This window comes from Epinephelus fuscoguttatus, linkage group LG24 (assembly GCF_011397635.1).
Source record: "Epinephelus fuscoguttatus linkage group LG24, E.fuscoguttatus.final_Chr_v1".
Classification (NCBI taxonomy): domain Eukaryota; kingdom Metazoa; phylum Chordata; class Actinopteri; order Perciformes; family Serranidae; genus Epinephelus; species Epinephelus fuscoguttatus.
Genome location: NC_064775.1, coordinates 4,854,452 through 4,882,299, shown reverse-complemented (window position 1 = coordinate 4,882,299; position 27,848 = coordinate 4,854,452). Strand labels below are relative to the sequence as shown.

Genomic DNA, 27,848 nt, shown 5'->3' with positions numbered 1-27,848 from the left:
AAAAAAAAAAATCTATCACTATCATCTGAAGCTTGAAAGCACCTGATTTACAGTATAAATCAAATCGCCTACACAATTACGTCATGCTCTGTCGGAAATACACGATCTTCGTTTAGCGTACAGGAAGTCGGCAGCAGGTGCCACAGGAAGTGTGTGCGGTTCATCCTTTGCCTGCAGAATAAGGGGGAGCTAACGGTATTTAATTACAACAAATCGCTCAATAATTCCAACGAAAGAGAAATAGCATATAAATTAAGATATGCGTCTGGTTTTTAGCGGGTAGTGTTGTTAGCTACATGCGTTAAAAGTAGCGTTATTGCGTTGCAAAGTGACGTTAGCGCTGGGAAGCCGCTGCGGCAGCTAGCTAGGCGGCTAGCTGAATTAGCAAGGCTTTGTTAGCTAAGCGGCGAAGTAAAACTATTCCGGTATAAAATATGATTTTAGTATTAACTCAGTGTTGTTTGCGTTTATATATTGACGATATAATGTGTGTAGGATCAAACTACAGTTTCACAGTAACGTTAGCCGGCTATAAACGTTATCCACCCCCTGCTAAGTGGGCTCACTTTTTACCATTTGTCTTTTAAATTAATTATATGTATCGTTTTGTTGGCGTTAGCTGCAGCTATAAGCTAATATAGCTTGTTTTACACACACAAATAAGTGTTGTCTTATTTCCCTGTTATTATTTTAATGTTTTAATTGCTACTAATCCGAAGGAGACGCTCGCACAGGCCGCTGTGTGACATATGGAGCAACGCAAGGCCAAACTGCATTAGAAAAATCGATAATTAAAGACAACATGGCTCTTAGCTGACAGTACACTATTTTTTAAACATTAATTTTGATCTTTTATTAAGGTTATTGGTCTTTTGGTAAATTCGGCATACAAACTATCTGCTAATCATGAAATTATTTACCAAAAAAATAAGTGTCTTTTAATGGGTGTAGGCACTGGAGGAAGTGCATTTGCTAACGTATCGTACTTAAGTACAAATTTGAGGTACTTATACTTTGCTTGAGTCTTTTCCTTTAATGCCACTTTATACATCTACTTCACTTTATTTTAAAGTGTAATATTGTACTTCTTACTTCACTACATTTATGTAACAGCTTTGGTTATGAGTTAATTTACAAATTAAAATCAGTTAGCTTCTAACAGAGTATTTTCACAGTGTGGTATTCATACTCTTACTTAAGTAAAGGAACTGAATACTTCCTCCACCACTAGTTTGAGGCTCCTGCCCCTCCCTGTCTGTTGTGGTGGAAGATGGGTGGAGAAAAACAGGCAGGGCAGCTTTTGAAAGAGGAAATTGTATGTGCAACAAATGATATTAAAGATTTTAAAAAGAAGCTACAGTCTTATTTTATATGTTTGCCAACTAGTATAATGTCCTTAAACTGATGTTATGTTTCACCATGCACATAAGAGACCATTAAGTGTTCCCTTTGCTCATCAGATTGTCTGATATCTTCAGCTGAGATGAGCACTGCGGTACCCAACCATCGGAGGACCAAGCCCGGTGGTAAGACTTAATTCAATTTTAAGAGAATACACAAAGCTAAAAATATTCAACATTAATTTCCTTATAACAAGATCCACAAGTTGCAAACAAGCAGATGTAATTCTTGGGTCATTGCAGGGATAAAGACCGGGGTTGTGACCAGCGGCGTGACTGGGCCGACCTCCCAGATCCCCGGTCTGTCCCAGACTGCAGATGAAACGTCTCCGGTGGAGAGGATCAGCGGACGGCGAGTTGGGATCTTTGAGTCAGACTCGGAGTATGTCAAGCTGGCGAAGGGAGGAGGGCACAAAGGTAAAGGTCTCTTTAGGTGTCCTAGTTTTATGACAGAGTGCGCTGAAATGCTGACGATACATTCGTGAAACGATTGTTGTATAGTGTCTGAAATGTTTGTTGTCTCCTTTTGCACATTAAGATGAGGTAATTTGATTTACATGCTCCTGCCCTCAGATAGAAGAGTTGACCTTTAAGTCCCCATGAAATGAGAAATACATTTTTGCAGTTTTAATCCATGTGTTAATTGATCATTTATCTCTTGTTACATGCCAACTATACATCAAAAATCAGCATCTGAGTATTTTTACATCAAAATCCTGACAGCTCTGTAGCACCCACTAGTGGTGGGCAGCTGCATGACCGTTAAGCAGCCTTGCACATGAATAAAACACTAATTGGTTTGACTGACTAATATTTGTGGTGCAAAATGAGTCACTTCACTATCATGATTTGATCTATTCAATCCGATAACATTTGGAAAGTCTAGAAAAGCCTCACGATTATTTTATTTTATCCCCATTCAAGTTAGCGGAGTGCTGAAGCCAACGTTAGCTGCTCGGCCGGTGGAAGTCTCTAGTGCGCTTGTTCTATGGCCTTGTGGGTAACCTGTGAGGGTGTCACATGTACTTCAGTGTATGTAGAGGGAAGCAGCTTTCTTTGGGTGTCATGATGAAGACGGCAAGCGGCAAAGAGTGACAGTAGCAACAGAATAAAGAGTCTCGATGAGCTGTGGGCTCCTGTTGGACCTCATGAGACGGCCATGTTTGTTGTTTTGTGGTGAAGACTGCAGTAAAGCCATTGTTGGTGAACGGGACCTGAACGCCTCACCATCCTTCCTTCTGCAGAGTGGTCCCGACCGCTAGAAGCCAGTTACCAGCTAACAAGCTAAGCTAAATCAATGTTAATAAGACAGAGTGTTCCCAACAACGGTTCGGAGCCGGTAAGCAGCAGGAAGTCAAACTTTTTCGGCTTCACATGCCACTGAGCAACTTTCACAGGAATAAACAGGGCCGGCCTCCAACGCTGCGTCCAGATCTCTTTGTACATCACAGCACAGAAGTTATAGACGCTCAAACTTCTGTCTCACTGGGACTTTAACTGTGCTGTGAATTAAACAGTGGAAGTCATCACATTTTGAAAATGAATTTAAAAAAAACAATCCCAGCTGATTTGTTTATTGTAGACACTTTAGCTCCACACTTTGAAATGCAAATCACGAGCATACCGCTCCGCAACATGAAAGGGGGGATCTTTTTCCAAAAAATCTTCTTTTTTTTCATACATCCCCCTGCACAACAAGCCGCTTCTGTTTATTGAAACTGCATCATCACCGGGGAAAAACAGGCGTTGCACTGAAAAGTTCAGTGTCGAGTTTCACATGAATGTTTTATACCATGCATGGATGAATCCTCTGCAAAGTGGTGACTATTCTCACTTGTTTTATTGGTTGCAGCTCAGATTGTTGCTAAAATAATTGAATTAATTATCAACTTGTGCTCTGAAAGGTGAGATACAGCAGCGTGCTTCATCACTGAACATTGTGCCCCCCCCCTGCAGGGCTGTTGAGTCATGATGCTGATTCTGATGACCAACCCAGGAAGCCGTACAACCCACCCAACTGGTTCGGAGGTGATGAGTCAAAGAGGTAAGAACACAAGTCAGCAATCTAACACGGTGAAGATGCGTCTCCGCATGCTGAGATGGTGTGCAAATAAAAACAGCCTCTAATATCTGTTTCCTAACACACGCTCACCTCACACTCTTTAACACAGGGTTGTTTATATCAGCTGTAGAGAGGGTAACGATTGTGTTAAACGAAGAACCTGTCTTCAGTGGGAAAGGCAGTCTGATCAGCCAACTGGATTTTTTAAAGATAAAACATCTCTAAGTGCTTTTTGATCCTCTGAGAGCCACATGCAGCACGAGACAAGCGTACGCGCCACAGCCCAAACCTCCCAGAATGTGATAAGTGCCCAGCAGTGATTTCACATCGTGTATGATCGTGGTTTTGTGCTTACAGCGGAAGCAAAGTGGTGTCTCCTGATGGCGTGACGAAGGCGGCCATGCGGCCTCTGAACGCCCCGTTTGGCACTGATAACTGTTCGTCCTGGGAAAGAGACGATAGAGTTTCCCCCTCTAATGAGAAGGTGAATGGATCGAATGAAGTCATCCCCCCCACCCAGCATTTATACCGTGTCGATGTCTTCCATCCTTATTTATTTATTTATTTATTTACACTCTTACCATCACCTTCCCTTTTTTCACCTGATCCATCGTCGCAGTTTGGTTGAATTTCATTTGGGTTTAATTTCTGCTGGTGCTTTGGCTGTGTGACAGCTTTGTGGAAGTGTTGGTAAAGGTTATAGGTAAGTACAAAGTGAAGCATTAAAGGGACCTGATAAAACACAAATTCATATAAAATATGTTTCATACAATGATATCTTTATTTTTTTTAAACTAAAAACACAGTGTGTCAGAACAGTAATGCTTTTAACTGCATGTTTTTTAGGTAGTCTTATGAGGAGTGATATCTTGCAGAGGCAGCTTGGCTAAAAAGCAATATTAGGACAAGAATATTAGTTGCATACTAGGGCTGCCCCCAAGTAGTTGACCAAGCGTTTATGGTTGTGCGCAGACCTTACGCACGTCGAAGTATAAATCCCTGAAGGATAAATCACACACAAGACTTGAAATGCTATTTTAGTGGAGGCTTTACTGTCTTCACATTTTATTGCTACCTGTGAAATACAAGTAAATACAAGCTCCGTTTCCATTGAGAGAAATGGTTTCAGTATACAGCGACAAACACGAGGTCTGTGTCACTGCGACGTGTAGTTACATTTCTGGGGAGGTGCACGTTAGGCTACAGCCATAACCTACGCGTCGATTCAACGCAGAACTATAAATTACGTGTTAGTCTTCCAGAAAGGTCATGAGTCAGCAAGATTTCATTGGACGCTTAGTCGCAGAAAACAAAAAAAGAAAAAGAAACTCTATTAGGAGCTGCGCCTTGTCAAAATAAATCTAAACCTGTATGACTGGACCATGTGTGACTTTAATTTGAAAGGACAGATGCAGGAAATCCAAAGTGTGGGATCCAGGGTGTAAAATTAACTTTTTACCTCATCTGCCATTGGCTAGTGACGTCCAAAAATTCACCAGTCAAACATATTTTTTTACCAGCCAAATTAAAAAAATCGTGCCTTGTTTGACTAAAAATAATTACCTTACATTTTTAGTATGAAAATCCAACTTTAGGAAAATCCAGCCCTGTCCTCTGTGTTTCTTCGGCGTGCTTGCGGCAGAGGCTGCAGCTCATCGTGTTGGTGTGGGGGTCGTAGGTGTCAGCCATGACCGCGCCTGGCCAGCCTTGTCTAGTTTCCATTTTTCACTAAAATGCCGTGCGACATTTGTACTCCGTTTAACTGCCGTTCTTCTTGTCCAAGTCCGACATATTCATCTTCGTTTTTTGTCTTTTCTGGCAGTGGCTTCACGGCAGAAATGTGTCGCCACATCTTGCTCAGAAGTTACCACTGAATGCCCATGGTTCCGGTAGCTGACGTCATGTGTTGCCAGCACACGTACAATAAGCCGCGAGGGTCAAAATAGTCTGACACAGCTGGCAGAAATGGTCGAAGCACATAATAAACCCACATGCATGTCAAACTTTTCCATCGGCCACTGGTGGGTATTTGTTTTTGAAGGTGAAGGACGAACCCAAGGTGATATGTAAACTCATCTTCATTGGTCCACTACAAACATGACGTATCATCTGAAACATGGAAGTAGCTACATGCCCATTAGCCCACAGCGTCATTAACAGGCGGCTTGCTCAGTGTGTGACGTGCACTTGTAGATAAAATATAGGCCTATATTAATGAAGGTTCATTAGTACGGTTTGTATTTCTCTGTAATGTAGCACAGTGTTAACAATGTTACTGATACTATTCTTTCTCTTACTTAAATTAATATCGTAAACATGCAGGCGACTAGTCGACTAATGGCCCTAAATGACGACAATTGGCCGACTAGGAATATTCTTAGTCGAGAGGCAGCCCTGTTGCATACCATAATTGCAAACTCAGTCAGTATGAGAGCATTTACATTCGAGAAAAAAAGGCAAAAAAGCAACATTATAAAAATAAATCTTCTGCTGTCTGCGGGTTTTGGTTCATGCCACTTTCCTCAATCATTCTCCATTGCATGACAGATTGCATTTGCCATCACGTCATCCTCTGCTCTATCAACTTGCATGTCAGCTTGTTTATTTGTCAGTAAAGTGAATAAATCAGTGTATAACTCTGCAGCACAAAAGTCAAAAATATCCACTTTTATTTGTCTGTAAGGGGGCGATCACACAGAAATGAGATGCTAGAGACGTGGACGCTTCAAAGACGCTTGAAACGCTGGAAGCGCTTATTCAATGCGCGCTAGCTACTGGCGTCTGACGCTCAAAAAAGTTGGAAATATTTTAACTTTTCAGCGTCTACGCGCTTCTAAAAAGAAGCGTCTACAAAAACACCCGTCTAAAAAGACGCTTGAATGCCGGTCAGACGCGCCGTATCATAGGAAAACAATGGTTTTACTGATGTTGCATTTCTTGCGTTTCATCTCGATGTGATCGCTCCCTAACGTTGCTGCCACGTTCAAGTCTGAAACTGCCTTTAAATGCAACACAAATAAACGTAAATCTGGGTAACTTCTCCACCCGACAGATGTCTCCTGATGGCGTCGCCAGTCAGCTTGAGGGTCTCGCTGTGACCAACAAATACAAGAGAACGTGAGTATTAATCAGTGTGATGGAACACAGAGTCAAAACAGCAATAAATCTCTCAAGACTGCACTGAAACAGGTGTAGGATTGATTTGCTGAACATTGCGAACAAGTCATAACCTTGTTTCGTCTTGCCTTCGTCGTCAGGTCTTATGAGAAGAAGGCTCCTCCAGTCAGCATGTCCAAGCTGCTGAGTCATGGCTACGTTGAGGAGAAGAAGAAGTCTCCCACTGACGACGATGCCTCAAGTAAGGTTTAATTTCTCTGTGATCAAAGACCTGTGTCCATGTGCGTCTCCACCTGACCGATGGCGTTCAGGCTTTGTTACAGCCTCCGTCAGTTATGATAGAAGGTCACAGTTATCACGTCCATACTCTCGCCAGTCACGTTAGTGGTTGAGTCGTTGCAGCGTGCTGCGTCTAACCTGTGTAAAGGCAGCATCAGAAAGTTTGAGTTGGGTAAACAAGGATGTCAGCTGAGTTCGCGGTCCTTCAGTGTGACCCAAGACACATGAGGCCTTCGCGATTATGTCCCAAGACGCATCGAGGACACCTTGGGCGCGTTCCCACCTGTACTTAGAGCTGTCCACTTGTAATCCAATCACCCAAGATGCATGATAATCCCACAAACTGGGCAGCGTTTTTTCCCCAGATTATTTCCAGACACGTTGTGACAGGTTTCTCTTTTTGCTTCACTCGTTGATGTTTTCTTTGTTTTCCAGGTGTGACCTCAGATCAGACCAGCACCGTCGCGACGGAGGATGTGGACGACCTGGAGTAGAGTGCACAGGTGCTGGTCTTGAGGGAAAGGGGGTCATCCTAACACTGGTTCATGGTTTCCACAAGATCCACGAACACACCACTCCGCCCCTCTCGGATTCACTCGCGTTTATTGTACATCCACTGACTGTTAGGTTTTGTACTCATGTTTATGCAACGGTACTGTCCTCTCTATTTATTTGCTTTGATTTGTAAAGAAGAATCCACACAGATTTTGTTGAGTAGACGTGTCGGTGCTCGCGGTATCCTTTATTTCTGTATTGTCGTTTCTCGATTTGAAAGACGAGTTGTGCACGGGGCAGGAAACTAACTCTGTTTGGATGCAAACTGGAGACCTGTTAGTTTCCCTCCCTGGTTGTATGAAGATCGAGGTAGTGAATTTAAAGTGTTTGTGCTTAATGAAATGTGGTTCCAGTGACGTGAAATATTATTTGTTTCAATTAAGGGCTCCTGCTCTCTGAAGGGAATTTGGAGGTCTGTGTGTTTTCAGTTGTGGGGGTGGAAACGATCATTCGTAGAGACAGCCACCCTGCAGCTGTGACCACATGCCAAAGTGCATACTGATGGCCACGGCCGCCAGAAAGGGCCAACAAGGATTTTTTTTTAGGTTGATGCTCTGCGAAAGGTTGCTCTTCCCTCCTGTCCCCTCCGTAATTGGCTCCCTAAAATCGAGAAACATCCCTCTTTTACTGTACAAGCATTCTTGTGCGATAATCAGGATAAAAGCCCATTCACAAGCCTGATATTAAAGAACTAAATTAACTCATGGGATGTTTACAAGTCTCCAGAAGATTTGAATACTATCAGGTGCTGCAAGATCAATTTTGTTGTCACTGTTTATTAGGAAGCTCACCAGGAAATCGGTGCCAAGTGTTTGATGCCAGTCCAAATGTGTCAGAAGCTTGCCAATGATAGAACTGAACTGGGTTTATTCTGCATGCTAAAGCCGTTCAGTGTTATCTTATTGCATTCTCACTCAGCCTAATAAACCCCAAACTCATGCAGCAACAGATAAAGCATTCTGGGACATTTTAGGAGGGGGGGGGCGGCCACCTTCAGCAGACTGCCAAGCTGAAAGTCAAGTCCAGCGTAATTCCCTGTGAAGATTAACGCAGACGAGTTTTTAAAAAGTGAGTTCTGAACGTGCCAACCAAGCAGTTTTTCCCTGCTCACGCAGTGTTTTGACTTTGTAGACATCAGTAGGAGAAGTTAGTGTTAGTGCACTGCCTGATCACACCGAACCCTCCAACTCATGACGTGTTTACCCAGCGGATGGGAGTTTATTCTGCTCAGATGAGAGACGTGGTTACTGCTGCAACATTTTTGTGCCAGAAAACTTTACTGTCACAGACCTTTAGTCCTATACATAGGAACAAGAGCTTGCCACGAGGTTTTGCCTGACGTCTACCAAGACATTCTTATATTTTACTCAGTGAAATAATCTTACCTATTTTAAAAGTTCATTTTATGTGCGTAAATTCCTTAATACTTCCAGTAGCAATTGAGAAATGTGGAATTAACAACCACCAAATTGACTGAAATAGAAACATGTATTATCATGTGTCGTTATTTGCTGATTCACACTGTTTCCTTGTCTCTAGACCCCAGTCGTCATGTCAGCATCGCGCTCGCGTGATGTCAGCGTTCACACAACACTGAAGCCGCTGTCTATAGTGTCAGTCATCAGAAGAGCAGCCAAGCTTTCAGTCCAGTGTGCAATTTTTCACCCTTTAGGTCACAGCTTTCTTCGAGCCCCGACCGATGGCTGTCCCTAATTATTTTGACACTGGATAAGGATCTCACACCAGACATAATCCTGTTGGCTCTGATAAAGATTGAGAAGATGACGAGATCAAAAGAACTTTATTTGTATACCACTTTTTAAAACGCTTAACACATTGAGATCAGGATAACACAATGCAGAATCAAAAAATGAAAAGCGTCATCAGGGTTGGAAATTAACTTTTCTTCTACCAGCCACTCAGTAGATTGTTTTTTTTTTTGTCTGGTGCGTAAAGCAAAACTAGTAGCTACTTGCACACTCTACCAGCATTCAGCGTTTGTGTATATTGTCAAAATATAGATGTGAGCGTGCACAGAAAAACACTAAATCCAGTTTACTAAAAAAGGCCTTTTAAGACATTCAAAGTCATAAATTTGCCTTGCCTTTTGTCGGCAGTAAAATCAGAAAATATTTCTGTATCTGTTTGTGTCGGAACATTTTTTTTGACACCTACAAACTGAAAGTGTGATTGATTTGACAGGATGTTCATTCCTTTTTTTGAGGAGCTGTAGAAAACACTAGCCCCTTTTACACTGCCTGTTCAAGGCGGGAACATCGTGCTGTTATGCCGCCTCGCCGTTCTATATACAAGGTATGACAGTGCAAAGAGGGGGGGACAGAGTTTTGTCGCCTTTAAGTCGCCACGGGAGGTAGTATGAGCGCCGAAGTGATGTCTGTATAAACAGGACAGCCTGCAAGATGGGTTCAAGGGCAGCACGGGTGTGACATTTTGACGATGTGTTCGCTGTGCGGCCCACCTAGAGATTTAAAAAGTTGCTGTTAGCAGTTAGAAGCTAACTCAAAGAAGAACAGCGGCTGTAAATTGGGAAGACAGTAAGATTCGGGAGCTCCTTACCCTCTGAGCAGAGGACGAGATCAGGCGCCAATAACCAACACATTCTCACTCCAGCCTCGTCACATGTCAACATTTGGTCATGGACTTTCCATGTCCAGATAGAATGTGAAAGGGTGTGTTGGTTGTTGACGTTCTGGGACTCCATGTGCAGTTCAGCCTGTTACATGCATTGTCTTCTTTCAAAATCAGCGCACTACATCAGCAAAACACTTCACTTCAACAACTACGGTTGGGTTTGACCCATTCACCACCCCTCCTGCCCACCCTACTCGGACGTTCGTCGCCTTAACTTTCGTTCGTGACAATGGTAAAGAACAGCTTTTTCGTCAGTGTCTGACACTCATGGGTTACATGTCACTCCCATCATGTGTCTTTTGAGTGACGTAATGCCGCTGTCGTTTGATTCTGTGTAAAAATGCAAAGGAGGCGTGAAGAAGGACTTCGTAGCGGCGTGTTGTGTGATCTCTGTGTAGAAAGGGCTACTGTCACTTTCCCTAGCTACAGGAACTAGGGAAGCTCATCGTCTCATAATGGGCAAATGTCAATTTTAGCAAGAACTTAATTAAGCTCAGTTACTAATCGGTCAATATATCAGTTGTCTGTGTCTAGGTTGCATTAATTTAATTGGTTATGTCATTAGGATTTATTGTTATATACTGCTGGGAACCACTGAAAAGATTTCTAGGCCACATTGTCCCAACTAAAACGGGTATTAAATTCCAATTTATGTGGTGATAACAAGGTCTTAAAACATCTTAAATTTAACTAGGAGAACTGTGGAGCAACACAGACAAAAGAAATGTGGCATGAGGGTTTAGTTTGGACGGTGCTCACACAGTTGGCCTCCTAAACCCCAGCAGACAATAGAAACGACTCCACCTCTTCGTCCTCTGTTTGTTTGCAGAATTAGTTTGACTGTCAGGATGTCTCAAAACCAGGTAATGGATTTCTGTGACACTTGATGGACAGTTCAGCCTTAAGTCATTTAACAGTTCTAATTTCTTAGCCGTGAGCGTGAACCTGACGGTGACAGTAAAATCCTAATCCTACAGGGACATTTGTCGGGCGGAGAAAATGCTCTTAAAAATGAAAAGGACAGGAATGATTTATTTGGGTGTAACGGCGAGATTAAAGCTCCGAGTTTGTCCTAGTAAATCCAACACATTCATCACCTGCGTCTCAGAAATGATGCAGCAGCAGCAGACTCTCATTGGAAAAGAATTTACTCTTACAAGAGATGTGTCATGTTCAACACAGGTTTAGGCTTGTCACTTTTTTTTCCAGCACAATATATTTAAGCAATGATGCATTATTTATCTGTTACGTGGTATTAAAAAGTGTTGTTCCGAAAACTGGATTTTATTTTGCAGTAGACAGAATAGCGAATGTATCATCTTTTTGTTTTTGCTTCAAATGACGGGTTTATTTTTATGATAAATATTCAGGGTACAGTATTTACAGTTAAAAATAGTGTTTCGTCAAGTTGCATCCTCCTCTCCCAGTGCGAGTTGGTGACATATCCGTTTACAAACAAATAGCGGGAACCTTTAGTGGCTTAACTTTGCAAAAGTCCTCCCTGCGGTCTTGTCATCTTGCTTTTTGATCTGCAAGTGGTATGCGTTCATTTTTACATGCGAGTGTACCAGAAGAGACTGAAGAAGGCAGCTTTTCAACAGAAGATCCCTCAAGTGTTTGTGTTGTGAGGAGAAATCCACCTGACACGACTCAATGTAACGACCCCGCTTATCTTGATGACTGCACACAGACTCTTAATTATCATTTCAATAAATGGGCATGTGCATGTACCTGTGTCCTGTTTGATTCTTCTTTACCAAAGAAAATTGTACTTGCTTGATTGAATTTACTTGCCTATCACACTCACCCATGTGCACCCATGTGCTCCTCGGATGGTCCCACTTTGAGTCGGGAAGTCAATCTTCCAACTTTGGTGTGTGCATGAGCTGTAAGTCGCACATGGATGCTACAAAGAAGATTTGATGTATCTTATTATGCCTCCACACCAGGTTAACACATTCTCACTCTGACCTCATCACATATCAACGTTCGGTCATGGACTTTCCACGTCTACATCCAACATCCAAGGAACCCTGGGTTGTTGACGTTCTGGGTCACTGTGTCAAGTTCAGCCTGTTACATGCATCGTCTGTTTCCATTGTACACTTCTGTTTTCACAGGAAATATACAGTTTAATAAACGCACTTTTTCCTTCAGCAACAAAAGCACGTGGTTGGGTTTCGGAAAAAAGAACAGAGTTTGGCTTCTTACGAGAAGTGGACACCGGCGTCCCAGGTGATCGTTGTTGGTTGAGGGTGAGGGTTGTTGGACCCTTCCCATCCACCCTGGTCGGACTTCTCCTACCTGAACTTTCATTGTTGTCCTGCTGCATTCGTCGGTATCTGATGCCGGAAGTCACGAACCAAGCCCCAGATTTCAACAACTTCTGTGGTCTGATGCAATATGTCCTCTGGTTGTCTGTTCACTCGAGGCGTTCTTGAGATGTTGCTTTCACGAAAACAGGACGAACAGACAACCTGAAAACACACTGCCGCAGGCCACAGGTATACCTGACGAACCTGGTCTCACTTCAAAGTCGTCGAAATCCAGTGCTTGGGCAGTGACTTGTGGTGTCAGACACTGACGACAAAAGCTGTCCTTTTTACGTCAGCAAGGTAAGTGGACAGTCGCCATTATTGTTTGACGGTGTCCAATGGCATCAGGGGGTTATGTGTCTGGACATCGATTAAAGTTAAGGTTGGAAGTCCAAATAGGGCGGATGGGTCCAACAACCACCAACTTTCACCCTGGAGGCTGGTGATCGCTTAGCGTGAGACTGTAAACCAAAGCCTGTTCTTTCTTTTCCTAAACCCAACCACATGCTTTTGTTGTTGAAGGAAAAAACGTCAGTTTGTGGTGTTGTACCGACGTCGTGCTTTTATTTTGAAAGAGGCTGTATGCAAACTGTATTTTGAGATCAGACAATGCATGTAACAGGCTGAAGTTGTCACGGCGTCCAAGAGCGTCAACAACCAACACACCCAGGGTGCCTTGGACGTTGAAAGATGATGACCAAACGTCGATATGTGACAAAGTCGGAGTGAGAATGTGTTCAGAGACCCAACCAGGGGCAAGTTCCTGGAATTTTAGGACATTCAGGGCTCATCCCGGACCTTTGATGGACCCTCCTGTGGCACTTTTTGATAAACAAACTCCATTTTGATGATTTTAAAGCACTCTTGGAATCAGTTTATTTTCATTGTGAGTTAGAAACTGGTCGGTGGGACACCTGGCACCCTATCATGGACCATAAATTGAGTATCAGTGCTTTAATTCATCGGCATCCAAAGCTTGTTCACAGAAAGAGGAAAGAAATATCAGAATAAATAAAAATGTAAGACTGAAAAAAATAAAAAATACTCATGGGGTAAGTAGAAATGACGATATATGAGGGCAAATTCTAAATTTCTTAATTTTGACGAATGCTCGTAATTTGAAATTATTAAATTCATAGTTTGATTTAGTATCTCATCATTCCAAATTAACCAGTACGAGCTGTCATAGTCATTAATTTAGGTCAAAATTATTAAATATTTTTTATTTTACAGCCTAATGAGGATTATTAGCGAAAACTTAATGCAGTTTTAATAATAAATGTTATTAATAAAATGCTTTTTGTACACAAAATGCATCTCAAAAGTGCTTTACAAGTTTAAAAAGATCAAACAAAATAAAAGAATAAATTAAAAAATAGGATATATAATGTAATAATATAATGCATTATAATATTAATCAATATCTCATGTAAGTTTTTATTTTTAATAATAAAAAATAAATAAATCTTGACACTAATGTGCCTCCGTACACTGGACCTCCATAATTTATACTTAAGTACTTCATAAACTTTTACTATTTAATCATCCTGGGAGTCCCATAAGGACCCGTCAGGCCTACAGCAGTGTGTGTACAGGATAAAACACACGCACGCACGCACATACACGCACGTGCACGCGCGCACACACGCACAGTGGCCGCTGCAGGCTCCATCCTTCCTCTCCGGCAGCGCTGTTTGCACGGAGCTGCATCTCACTTTAAAGCACGGCTCCTGCAGCAGCTCATGCACCGGTGCATCAGCGCGTTGATCGATTCCTGTATCGGAATATAATCCATCGCCGCATGGTGACGTCACGCCGCTGATCGGCAATAGTGGCTGGGCGGGTTGGTGGGTGGGTGGCTGGGTGCCGCGCGGACGCCAGGAGTAGATGGGTGCATTGAAACCTCACACCGGATAAAAGAAGGAAGGGGAATATATATATTTATATATTGCACGAGGAGTGTGTGCACGCGCGCGGGACTGTGTGCTGTTTGTTTTGTTTATTTGTCGCGTCGGCGCGTGGGGGAATGTAGTAGCTGTCACGGCCGCCTGCAGGAGGAGGATGGATGCGTAACAGGACGGATCGAGCCAGCTGTGGCCTGCTTCTAACAGCAACATCTGGCCGGTGAGTCGCACTGACAGCCGCAGCAGCTCGCCAGGCGGCCGGGCAGCTCCGGCTCGCGTCCACCGGTGCACGGGAGCAAGACAGGGAGGCTCGGTTTCAGTGCAGCCGCGCTCCCCGGTCTGTGGTCCGGTGAGTCGGTGTGACCTCGTCCTTGGCTGCCGGATGGTGGCTGAGTGATTGATGTGCACGTTTGACAGACAGGCTGCGTGTAGCATATGATGGAGGCTGATCGCGGATGGCTCAGGCTCTGTTATGTGAGGGAAAACCATGAACGTGACATGCTGTTAAATGCCTCCCGTGCAGCGTGCATGCACACCTGCACATGCAGTGCATAAGCTTTGAGGTAAAACTATTGCTTTGTGGGAAAATGTGCAACAGCGCGCGTCAGTGAAGGGTTAAATCCCCACTGGAGAGCCTCATAAAACCACAGGAGACTAAAATCATATAGAAGGGGGAGGCATTATAATCTCATTGATATGAATCCCCACAGAAATTGATACTATAGGCGCACTGTGAGTCCTCACTGGGGCATTGTAGAAACATTACAGTGATACCGTGAGGTCACAGTAAATTCACTACGAGTCCCTGCAGGGATATTAGAGAGGTTTAAAAAACAACAGCTCCAGGTCAAAGTGAATCCCTGCAGGATTATTACAGCAGGTAAAACACAATATGATCCCTGTGAAGTCGCACTTTGACACCCTCAGAGGCCCCTGGGGCCACGACAGTGATTTCATGTTCGCCGTGTCTCCTCCTTGTCCACATCCTAACCGGCTTGTAGTCCTTCTGCAGGGTCAGAGAGGGCGCCTCAGCAGCCAGCCGGCTCTGGACTATAGCGGGGAGGTGGAGGCGATGGAGGAGGGGGACGCAGAGGGGGAAGGGCCCATGGCGGTCAGAGAGGGGCCGAGCGGTCACGGCCTCCCGCCGAACGCCGGCAGCAGCAGCAGCAACAGCAGCGCCACCACCACCACCACCACCAACCTCCTGGCTTCTGTCAAAGAGCAGGTAGGAGGCAGAAGATGCTGCAGTCACACCCTTATTGTTGTGTGTGCTTTATTTCCTCACCTGGTCACTCTCTTCTGATCGAGTTTGTTCACGCTGACAACCTTTGTTTCTCTGGAGCTCTGTCTTCTCTGGATGATTGATCTTATCTCACCAGGATGTCACATGTGCCTGAAACTGTCCTCTTGTTTAATTTATGTAAAATGTGTTAACAAATCTAAATAATCATTCCTCATGGTTTCAGTATTTAGTCAGTGTCATAAATTAACACCAGTTTAACAACCTAAATACTCTAATATGAAATACTGTTGATGAATAGCTGCTGTTTTTATCTCCAACTAGCCTGAGAGAATAGGCCCCTCGATACAGACATGTAACAGCCCTCAACCATTCTACATAAGGTCAAGACCCCCAGACTGAAAGAGACACAAAACCCGGTCATTTTGCATCTCAGTGTGTGTCTCTCAAGTCATTTTGCATCCCTTTGTAGTCATTTTACGTGTCTTTTTGGTAATAAGTTAATCTCATTTTGGTCATTTTGCATCACTTTCTAATCATTTGCATGCCTGTGTCCCTTTGCATCTTTCTGTCGTCATTGTGTTTCTAATTGTGGTCATTTTGTGTCTCTTTGTAGTCATTTACCACCCCTTTATGGTCATCTGCATCTCTCTCTGTAGTCATTTTGCATCTCTCTGTAGTTATTTGGCATCTCTCTGTGGCCATTTTGCATCTCTCTGTCGTGATTTTGCATGTCATTGTGGCCATTTTGCATCTCTTTGTAGTTATTTTGCATCCATTTATGGTCATCTGCATCGCTTTGTTGTTTTCTTCTCATCATTTTGGATATATTGTTAGTATTTTTGCATCTGTTTGTGGTCAGTTTGCATCTCTCTGTAGTCATTTTGCATCTCTGTAGTCACTTAGCATATCTTTGTAGTCATTTTGCATCCCTTTATGGTTATCTGCCTCTCTCTGTAGTCACTTAGCATCTCTTTATGGTGATTTTACTGTGGTCATTTTGCATCTCTTTGTAATGCTTTTGCATCCTTCCGTAGTCATTATGTCTCTATTTGTTGTCTTCTCTCTGTAGTCATTTAGCGTCTCTTTATGGCCCTCTGTATCTCTCTGTAGTCACTTAGCATCTCTATGTAATCATTTAGCATCCCTTTATGGTCATCTGCATCTTTCTCTGTAGTCATTTTGCATCTCTCAGTAGTCACTTAGCATCTCTTTATGGTCCTCTGTATCTCTCTGTAGTCACCTAGCATCTCTCTGTAGTCATTTAGCATCCCTTTATGGTCATCTGCATCTCTCTGTAGTCATTTAGCATCCCTTTATGGTCATCTGCATCTCTCTGTAGTCATTTAGCATCCCTTTATGGTCATCTGCATTTTGCATCTCTTTCTAGTCATTTTGCGTCTCTCTGTAGTCATTTTACATCTCTTTCTAGTCATTTTGAATCTCTTTCGTCATTTTGCATCTCTTTCTAGTCATTTTGAATCTCTTTCTAGTCATTTTACGTCTTTCTAGTCATTTTGCATCTCTCTGTAGTCATTTTACATCTCTTTCTAGTCATTTTGAATCTCTTTCTAGTCATTTTACGTCTTTCTAGTCATTTTGCATCTCTCTGTAGTCATTTTACATCTCTTTCTAGTCATTTTGAATCTCTTTCGTCATTTTGCATCTCTTTCTAGTCATTTTACATCTCTTTCCAGTCATTTTGCATCTCTTTCCAGTCATTTTGCATCTCTCTGTAGTCATTTTACACCTCTTTCTAGTCATTTTGCATCTCTTTCCAGTCGTTTTGCATCTCTCTGTAGTCATTTTACACCTCTTTCTAGTCATTTTGCATCTCTCTGTAGTCATTTTACATCTCTTTCTAGTCATTTTGCATCTCTCTGTAGTCATTTTACATCTCTTTCTAGTCATTTTGCATCTCTCTGTAGTCATTTTACATCTCTTTCTAGTCATTTTGAATCTCTTTCGTCATTTTGCATCTCTTTCTAGTCATTTTGCGTCTCTCTGTAGTCATTTTACATCTCTTTCTAGTCATTTTGCATCTCTTTCCAGTCATTTTACATCTCTTTCTAGTCATTTTGCATCTCTCTGTAGTCATTTTGCATCTCTTTCCAGTCATTTTGCATCTCTTTCTAGTTATTTTACATCTCTTTCTAGTCATTTTACATCTTTTTGTGGCCATCCTTCATCTGTTTGTGACTGTTTTGCATCTCTTTGTGGTGACTTGATTGACTCTACAAGAAGAGATGTTATCAGTCCCTTCATGCAGAGGCTGTGGCACAGCGACCCCGGGGCCTGTACCCAATAGGCCTGCTCAATAATCCATCCATGATACCATCACCCTCTGACTCTGGTCGGGGGAGCCTCGCCCCTCTGGCCCCGCCCCTGCTCGCAGGATAAATGAAGTCTGTGATTCACTCAAATTTACTGAGCAAATCCTGAGGATTATCTCCAGATGAGACTGCAGTGTAATGGGTCTCTGTGCTACGCTGAGCCTCCCGAATTTGCATCCAAAATTCTATTAGAACTCTCATTAACAGTCCTCGTCCTCAGACTTTTATAATTCTCTACCCCATATTTTTGACAGGCGTATTCACACTTTTGACTTAAACTTGTGTAGTTAGGACAGACCGCAGGTAGTGAGAGAAGGCTTATATACATGTCTTCCTCACTATTCTCAGGCGACATGTGAGTTTCAGCTGTTGTGTCTGGTTAAAAAAATGTAATTAATGTGTCGCTGACATATTCCGAGCGCTGAATGTTGATGTGAACTGGCAGCCTGAGATCAGTTTTTCCTGCCACTAACTTTTTGACACTCATTGAAAACGCATCAGATCTGCGTTAAATATTAATGAGGGGAAATCACAACAGAGACGCTTGCAGCTGCAGTGTGAACGCAGCCTCCGTCTCTCCGTCTGTCTCCCGTCCCCGCTGTTATTTTTGTGCCTCTCTCCATCCCGTCAACATGGGAGTCTGTCTGTTCTCCTGCTCTTAATTATGCCTGGACAGTGGCCATGTTCTCAACTTAGTCCCCGGGTGTGTGACTCTGAATTAGGCACACTGCTATTTAAAGGCTTGTGATGTCCAAGAAAAGAGAATCTGCTTTTGCTTTTAATCTGCAATCTCTTTGCAGCTATCAGACGGAAAAAAAGTGGGTCTCAGATTGCTCTGAAGTCTGAACTGATGTGAAGTTAAGGCTGTTTGACTGCCTTTGGTTTCCGTTGAGCGCAGCAGGAGCAGCTCTGTCACCCCGCGATCATACTTAATGCCTCAGTAGCTCTGCTCGCCGCTGGACTCCATGGCTGCTGCATCATTTCCCTGCACATGCATCGCGTTGCAGTGGAGGAGATGTGTTTGAGAGATGAATGTGCCGTTTCATTTCTGCAGTAGCCGTCTGATGATGCCTTTGTGATAACAACTTTCAAAGGTGCTATAATCCGTAGTTAGCATTCACGCAGGAGCTTCATTCACAATCATCATACCTCAGTAATAATCTCCAGAGAAAAGAGCTGATTTCTTGAGTTCTCTCATCACGCTGTGCTTGCTGATAACAGCCAGGAAAGAAATGGATGTTTAACAGCAAAGAAAGTACAAAAAACACCTTGCACCGTACAGCTTGACTGCTATTCTAAACTTGCGAGTTGCCAGAGAGCAAATATTTTATCATGTAGCTTGTCTCAGACTGTTGAACAGGCTGCGACCAGAAAATATAATCAAGTTGCTTTACCTTTCTCAGTGCTGAAATGCAGGCGGCAGTGCTGCTCAAGCGTCAAATCTACCGCCTGCAGTTCCTCCACAGAAATGTCAAATTAGACATGCTAAATAGAGCACATCAGTTATTGCCTTCCATTGTGTTCGGGGCCTGATGCTTTGCCACTTTGCTCTCATTTATCCCATTAAGAGAGGGAGAGTGATAGACAGGAGCAGGGAATCACCAAGGCTGCAGACGTGGCGATTTGGAAACCCTCAAATCCTGCGCAGTGTCGGTGCACGGTTTAACGCCGTCACTTCTTTGTCACGAACACTGTGAGACTGATTAGATGTTGAGACAACAGCTTGCAGCCAAGATGCTCCAAAATGAAAGGCGAGACGTCTGGAGCTGCTATTTGCATCGTTCTGTGAAATCAAGACTGAAACACGTCTCTGATATCAGACGTAAACAATTTACAAAGCTGTCACAATATGAAGTTTTACCACGACACAGTGCTGAGTTATAGGAGCTGTCATGAGAGCTTGTCTGGGATGACATTGACATTGACCTCCAGCTGCACATCAGCACGCTCGCCTGGTTGCTGTGGAATAGTTTGACATTTTGGGGACTGTGCTTGCAGAGAGTTAAGCTCGGCATTCACTGTATATTTAAGCCTGTTGTAGAGATGTTGTTGTTTAATTCCAGCTCCTACTGTGCAAGATAATCATCTGTGATGTAAAGCCAGAGCTCAGGGTTTATGTCCTTACACTCCACAGTCTGATTGTCAATCCATGACCCGGCGGCGGAGGTCCAGGTGCTCGCAACAGCAACAGCACACGTTCATCTGCACACACTGCGATGCCACACAGCTGGTTCAATATCAGCAAAGTTTCCCTTTATATTCATTGTCTTGTGTGGCGATCAGCAGTGATGTGGTGGTTCACTTTTACACTGTGATCTGTAGCCTATAGTTCGGCTTTAGCTTCTAACTATCTTTGTCTTTTTAACCTGTTGTTGCTGCTGAGTCAGTTTGACATCCTGGATATATCCTTCAAACACAGACTGTAGACCCCTCTGTCTGCTTCTCCGACAGCTTGTTGGACCATCACAAAGGGGCGGGGCTTAGCGAAAGATCAATTATTGTGGCCAAAAGAGTATGGCCGACGATAGCCATAGCTGGACGCATTATGTTTTCGGGTTGTCCATTCGTCCTTCATTGTACGTATACATCCGTCCCATTCTCGTGAATACGATATCTCAAGAACACCTTGAGGAAATTTTTTCAATTTTGGCACAAACGTCCACTTTGATTCAACGGTGAAGTGGTAAGATTTTGGTGGTCAGAGGTCAAAGTCACTGTGTCTGTCTCTTTGTTGTAAGCATGATATCTGAAGAACACTTTGAGGGAACGTCTTCAAATTTGGCACAAACATTTCAAGTATGAACTGATTAGAATTTGGTGGTCTTTTTCAGTTTTGGCACAAACGTCCACTTTGATTCAACGGTGAACTGATAAGATTTTGGTGGTCAGAGGTCAAAGTCACTGTGACTTTATCTGTCTCCTTCTTGTGAGCATGATATCTGAAGAACACCTTGAGGGAACTTCTTCAAATTTGGCACAAACTATTCAAGAATGAACTGATTATAATTTGGTGGTCAAAGGTCAAGGTCACTGTGACCTTGCATCTGTCACCTGTCTCCTTCTTGGGAGCATGATATCTGAAGAACACCTTGAGGGAACTTCTTCAAATTTGGCACAAACATTTCAAGAATGAACTGATTAGAATTTGGTGGTCAAAGGTCAAGGTCACTGTGACCTTGCATCCGTCTTATTCTGGCGAACGCAGTATCTCATGAAAGCTATGAGGGAGTTACCTCAACTTTGGTGCAAACGTCCACTTGGACTCAAGAATGAACTGATTAGAATTTGGGGGTAGAGGGTCAAAGGCCAAGGTCACTGTGACCTTGCATCTGTCTTATTCTGGTGAACGCAATATCTCATGAAAGTCATGAGGGAGTTACCTCAAATTTGGTACAAACGTTCACTTGTACTTGGAATGACCTGATTAGAATTTGGTGGTCAAATGTCAAGGTCACTGTGACCTTGCATCCATCTCATTGTTGTGAATGCGATGTCTCAAGAACACCATGAGGGAGTTGCCTCAAAATTGGCACAAAAATCCACTTGGACTCAAGAATGACCTGATTAGAATTTGGTGGTCAAATGTCAAGGTCACTGTGACCTTGCATCCATCTCATTGTTGTGAATGCGATGTCTCAAGAACACCATGAGGGAGTTGCCTCAAAATTGGCACAAAAATCCACTTGGACTCAAGAATGAACTGACTAGAATTTGGTGGTAGAAGGTCAAAGGTCAAGGTCACTGTGACCTCACACAACATTTTGGCCATAACTCAAGAATTCATGTGCTGAAAATGACAAAATTTCACACAAATGTCGAAGTGGATAAAAGTGATGTCATTTTATATCCAAAAGGTCAAAGGTCAGCTTCACTGTGACATCATAATGTTCTGCTTAAAACACTTTTCTCGCCGCTACTCAGCGTCATATCTCAGAAACAGAAGGGGAGACATTTGGTCAGATACTGAATTGGTGACTAATCTTGAAGCTGTGCTGATTGTATAGGACGTATATGAAGCATCTATATTTTCAGGGACATGGATGTAAACTGTAAGAAACTTGACTGGTTCACAGAGGGATACAACCACGAGGCAGTAATTCTAGTTTGGCAAGTGAATTACACTTAAAATAAAAGTGCTGGGAGGTGGCGACGGAGTCTGTTACCATAACTGTACAAAAGTGTACAAAAAGTGCCTTTACACTTAAAAGATAATAGAAGGGCGAGCAGACGGTGTTGGGGGAGGGAGACAAAGCGAGAACGAGAGGAAAGGGAAATGATTATTTACAACGTGTTATGATATGTGTATTATTAACATGATATTAATATTTCATTCTTAAATACACACAGTTAAAGTCAATACTGGTATATCGCGACACTCTTATTGCCAACACTTCTCTGGTTCATACTGGTCGTGACAGGAGGAGGAAACATCAGAGAGGCATGTATGCAGTCCTCCATATCTTCTGTCTACATGAAGCGTTGCCATGGCACCTTTAGACGCTCTGTTTGCCACTTTGCTATGATACGTATGTCCAACTTTAGATAAGACAATTTGATATGAGACTACAGCCAGAAGCCGGTTAGCTTAGCTTAGCAAAGAGAGGTCTGCTGGGATTTCACATGCTACATGAGGCGATCAGCAGAGACTCCAGGAAGTCCCTGCTCCCACTGAGAAACAGTCTAGCACACAGTACAGATTAAATAAACAACATGTGAAGTGTTAATTAGTGAGCTGTAGAGGTGCACCAATTCAGAAACGCCAAAAGCTTTTTAGTGCAAAATTCAAACACAGGCCAGCTGGGAATATTCTAGATGTCTTAAATCATGTCTTATACACATTTCTCTGTAATTCACTTCAGACATATTTAATATCTATGGGTGTTTAGTCACTTGACTGTGATTTGAAGTGAAGCTCTGAGGGTTTGAACAATGCTTGGCTGCACAGCAATGGTAGCCCCAACAATGGGCCGTCAATAAACAACAGCAGCATCACAATATCTCCCCCATAGGTCAGTTTTTCTCCCGTCAAAGAAAACAAAGCAAGTTCATCTTTCATTATTTCTAAAATATAGCGGATCTCGTCTGCCAAAGTGTTATCAGATATTCATCCGAGGCCTTGTTTGGCTCACCGCGGCCGACAATAGTGCAGCTCCCAGGTGTAAAAGCCCGGCCCCGCTGTATGAATGTGACGCATGGTGCTGCTGAAAAAGAACATGCCTGCTCAGCAAAACCCCTCCCAGGATGGAGAGGAGGGAAAAAAAGCTCAATAAAACAACAACAACTGGGCCGTGTCGGCGCTCTCCATGCTCGGATTGATTTCGACGATTAGGGCCAGAAACACAACCTGCGTGGTCAAAGCATATTTACCAAACCTCCGTGATTGATGGAGCGCATGGACGCTTTTTCCTGCAAGAGGTTCGCTTCATATGAGCTGCAGGGTCACCATCTGAATCTGAGGGTTAAACCGGCTCTGTCAATCCAGTTATGTCACCGCCCGCCGCTGCCCCGCGCTTGATGATATCACAGGCACAGAACTGTTGCTGTTTGACATCTGCCTGGATTTGAATGCATGCTCGCTGTCATATTTTGGGAAAGAGAGAGCCTATGATGGCCTGTTGTTGCAGCCTGCCTTGTTGACTCAACATCACGGATGCTCAAGGTTGCGTGTCATGTTCGCGGTCTTCAGCAGAGTCGCTGTGGTGGAACAGGATTTCCTCTTGTGGAAATCAAAGAGGAAAATCCACCCTCAGATATTGTTTCAGATCGCATCAATCTGTGATGCCTTTCCAGGAGTTATTTACTCTCTGAGTGGACCCAATTTGCCTCCACCTGCCTCATCTACTTAGTGACTTCCTCCGTCTCCCAGAATCCCTTTTGACAGCCCTCAGAGAACGAGCATAACTTGTTGCTTTCTATCAAAGGTGGGCGTTTGGGCGGATAAAGAGACAGAAAGTGTTATAACTCATCTATGGGTTACATGTGTAGGCGGAGAGAGCAAGAGAGATGGCGAAACAAAAGCAGGATGCAAGGCATTCTGGTCTATTGAGGCGATTGTGGGTGTAGCTCTGCTTCTCCTTTTGATGATTTCTCCCTGTGTGACGGCCGAACGACAGGGCAAAATGCTGCCTCTGGAAGGAAATAGTACACAGTGAATGTGGCTGAAAAGTTTCCTGCATCACGTCATCGACAGATAGTCGAAATGTTTCTCTGTGCAGCTACATGGGCTAAAAATGTTAAGCTGCCTTCTTAACAAAGTCTGTAAGTGTGAATTCTCCTTTTTAAGATGGCGATTTAAAGCAGGAGCAGCAATGTGTCGCAGCGGCAGAACTAGGCCGAACATTTCACGGGTATCACAGATGCAGTCTGGATAAACCAAACTGCCGGGCTATGATTAGACACGGCAAGAAGGAATAAGACGCAGAGGTCTGTGGATGGTGTCACTCGATAAGGGAGAGAAAAACACTTTGTGACGGCGCACAATAAGCCGTGGCGAATCGTCCGGTAGCCCCCAGCTGGTACGTGACATCGCCTGGCACGGCTCTGCCTCGACCTGGCAGCGCTGGGCGTGTTTCCAGACATCACGAGGTGACTGGGCGCGGGGCGCGATGCGGCTCTGTTTGTCCCCCGAGGCGTGCCGTAACGCGGCGAGGCTGAGACAAGGAGGGCTGTGTGTTCCTGTCCTGTCTCTGTGCTGCCCTGAAGTGATGTAAGGAGATGTGGAGGCAGAGTCAGCAGCAGTGCTGTGACAGCATGCGGCACGTTTAAGCACCATGCTGCTTGAATGGCACTCTGTTGTGTCCCTGAAAGTACTGAATGTGCCAATCTGCAGCGGACGCTGTCACTTCATACTTGAAGTGTCCTCTTGTCCTCTTTCCATTTCAAATTCATCTCGAACCTCTAATTTCCCATTTAATTAAACTTATTTCACATCCTGTTGTATTTTCTCTGATTCAGATCATCTCATCCAACATTTGTCCTGTTTTTGTCTTTGTTTTCTGTCTTTTTTTCCCTTTAAACCTCACGAGCTTTTATCTCACTTGTGCAATTACCAGTTTACATCCCTCTCTGTGTGATTGTATTTAATTGTTCTGTTTTTCACCGAAATTTATCACCTTAAAAACATAGCAATTAATTAGATTAAACATCGCAGCAGTGTTGTCTCCAAGTGTTAACATTGTTCAAAGGTGTGCCACATTCGTCATACTTCAGAAATCAAGAAATCGTTAACAGAAATTACCTTATTTCCAGGCTTTCTTTGCCTGAGCTGGTTTGACAAACCCTAAAGCCTTAGTCAGAGATAATGGCTACCATGAAGGTTGTCATCAACTTGCTTTGTTAACCCAGGCTCTACGTAAGGCTCTGTACTCGCTCCCAGAATAAATTTACAAGTTAATATATTTATTTTATCGCTTAGTTTATTTCAAAAGCAGGATTTATACTTGTCCGTCAGCTCTATGCAGAGCTTACATCGTACAACACACATCAAACACACATTAAACACACATTAAACATGGCTTAATAGAGACAGTTTCAAACACAAGTACACAAATCAGCTTCACTATAACTCGCAGCATTCACAGACAAACACTTGTCTTTATCTGGACACATTTCCCCACAAATACAACATGCTAACATTATTAGCACAAGCCTATGGCATTTTACATTGTATAAATTAGCCTAGCAGCTATCAGACTTTTCCTCTACTCACATGAAGCCAGGGACAACAGCAACATTTAACAAAGGTAACGTTACAAAATTTGGCTCCATTACAACTCACGGGGTCATCCCTATGTTTCCTGGGTTCTGTGTTCCCCGCTCAACCAAAAAGGGTTCTGTGTTTCCCGCTTGGAGAACATGACCAAATACAACATGCTAATATTATTAGCAAAAGACTATGGCATTTTACATTGTATAAACTAGCCTAGTGGCTAGCGGACTTTTCCTCTTCTCATATAAAGCCAGGGACAACAGCAACAGTTAACAAAGGTAACGGTACAAAATTTGGCTCCATTACAGCTCACAAGGTTCACTGACAAAACAACTGTCTTACACCAAACACATTTTCTAGACAAATACAACATGCTAACGTTATTAGCACAAGACTATGGCATTTTACATTGTATAAACTAGCCTAGTGGCTAGCGGACTTTTCCTCTTCTCATATGAAACCAGGGACAACAGCAACATTTAACAAAGGTAATGGTACAAAATTTGGCTCCATTACAACTCACAAGGTTCACTGACAAAACAACTGTCTTATACTAAACACGTTTTCCAAACAAATACAACATGCTAACTTGTAAGCTGCTTGGCCTGCTGCCCCTGCAACCGGTTCGGATAAGTGGTTAAAAATGAATGGATGGATATTATCTGTGCTATTAATACCAATAGACTAATCAAATATCTAATCGGTGTGCCTGATACATACAGTAAGCACTATTGTATTGCCCTGCATGATTCACGTAGCGCCACAGCTCAACAAGTTTGGGTTAATGATCTATCTAATGAGCGATCTAGCGAGGTTAGAAGAGAGCCACATTCGTAATTTGACATTATCTGTGATAAATACCAATAATAATCAATTTTTTAACAGGTTTCTGTTAGCTGTAATATACCAGCGGTGTAAAACAGACTTCAGCAAATCAGGACTAAGCATAAAAACACAATTCAAAGTGGTATCGTTATGGTTTGAAGGAAGTATTCTGCATTTCATATGCAAATAAATGTCATTCAGATGAATAATAAAGTGAATTATTCATGTGCAATACTACCTGAGGTTTCATAGAAGGCTTCTTTGAGTGTGCGTGGGCAGATGGAGAAAACTACAAACACATTTAGTTGTTCAACATGAGCAAAAACAACTTTGCATGTAAAATAAAACAGTATTCCTGCTCAGATTTCCTGCGAAACAAATTGGTTAAAGTGCATTTATAATGTATTCTTTCATCTGAGAATCTCTATCGCTCGTAGATTGACATTGACTATAGAGTGACACGACTCAAAGGAGCTGTTAAAGGCGCTTTTCAAGATTCAAGAACAAGATTCAATAAAACTCTAATGTCCCCGAGGGCCAGTTTACTCTACAGACAGCAGGCCAACACAAATACATACCATACAATTTATACAGCACAGCAAAGGATCAATGTCTCCGACACTGACGGCATGAATAATGGAAAATGAAGACATAATGAGTCAGAGTTATAATTCGTTTAAAAAACCAATAGCAGATGGAGCAAAGGATGATCTGTATCTATTACTGCGGCCTCAGGGGAGACTGAACCTCCTTCCTGACGGAGGCATCTGGAACTCAACATGTGAAGGATGTTCAGGGTCCAAAACAATTGTTGCTGTTGCTGATTTCAAACTGAATCTCAGAGCATAGACTGGTCCAGGTTATGTCTGCAGCATGAGGTACCATGGCGATGTATCCAGGTTTAAAGAGAGCCACCTTCGAAGGATGGATTTTGCCTGGGTCCAGACCTTTGAATCCGCCCTCTCTGTTGAGTTTAAGTTGGAGATGAGCTCAGTTTGAGTCGAGCTCAGACCTGCCAGTTCACACCACTGCAACTTTTCTCTGCAACGTTCTAGAACGGTTTCGTCTTGTCGCAAATCTTTGGTCTGAACTGGGTTTTAAAATGATGTTAGATTCAGTCGGAAATGTGGGTCTCTATAGATTCATTATGTAAAATCAAACCCCCTCCTCCATGGAAATCGTTAAGAGTAGACGCAATGTCAGATGAAGATGAAAACGTCTGATATCAGGTAAGAACATTCTGGCTTTAGACTCACTATACCTCGCGAACCCACTAATCTTACTTCATGGTACAGCCCTCAGATCCACTGAGCTTATTGTTTGATATTTTTAGTTTTTCAATACTCTTGCTTTCCCATGTCAATAAATATTCTGCATGACTCATGCACCAACATAACGAAACCAGAACAACAACAAAACCATTTAGAAATTTAAGATAAATGGCTGGTGTATGTCTGG

General features: G+C 43.0%; 2 protein-coding genes across 2 annotated transcripts in view; both read left to right on the top strand.

Moving 5' to 3' along the window:
• The first annotated feature begins 120 nt into the window (after window positions 1-120).
• On the top strand, window positions 121-11,795 carry lg24h7orf57 (linkage group 24 C7orf57 homolog). Its single transcript, XM_049570174.1, has 8 exons — window positions 121-195; window positions 1,461-1,526; window positions 1,644-1,817; window positions 3,357-3,444; window positions 3,820-3,946; window positions 6,515-6,579; window positions 6,720-6,820; window positions 7,294-11,795. Exons 2-8 carry the CDS (start codon window positions 1,484-1,486, stop codon window positions 7,350-7,352), a joined length of 657 nt encoding a protein of 218 aa, XP_049426131.1. The 5' UTR covers window positions 121-195; window positions 1,461-1,483; the 3' UTR covers window positions 7,353-11,795.
• A 3,502-nt stretch (window positions 11,796-15,297) lies between these two features.
• LOC125884754 (plakophilin-4-like) overlaps window positions 15,298-27,848 on the top strand; it is a 75,598-nt gene continuing 63,047 nt past the window's right edge. Inside the window, exon 1 of the mRNA XM_049569921.1 lies at window positions 15,298-15,509. Within this exon, the coding sequence (XP_049425878.1) occupies window positions 15,357-15,509 (153 nt within the window). The 5' untranslated portion in view covers window positions 15,298-15,356. The remainder of the gene's footprint in view (window positions 15,510-27,848) is intronic.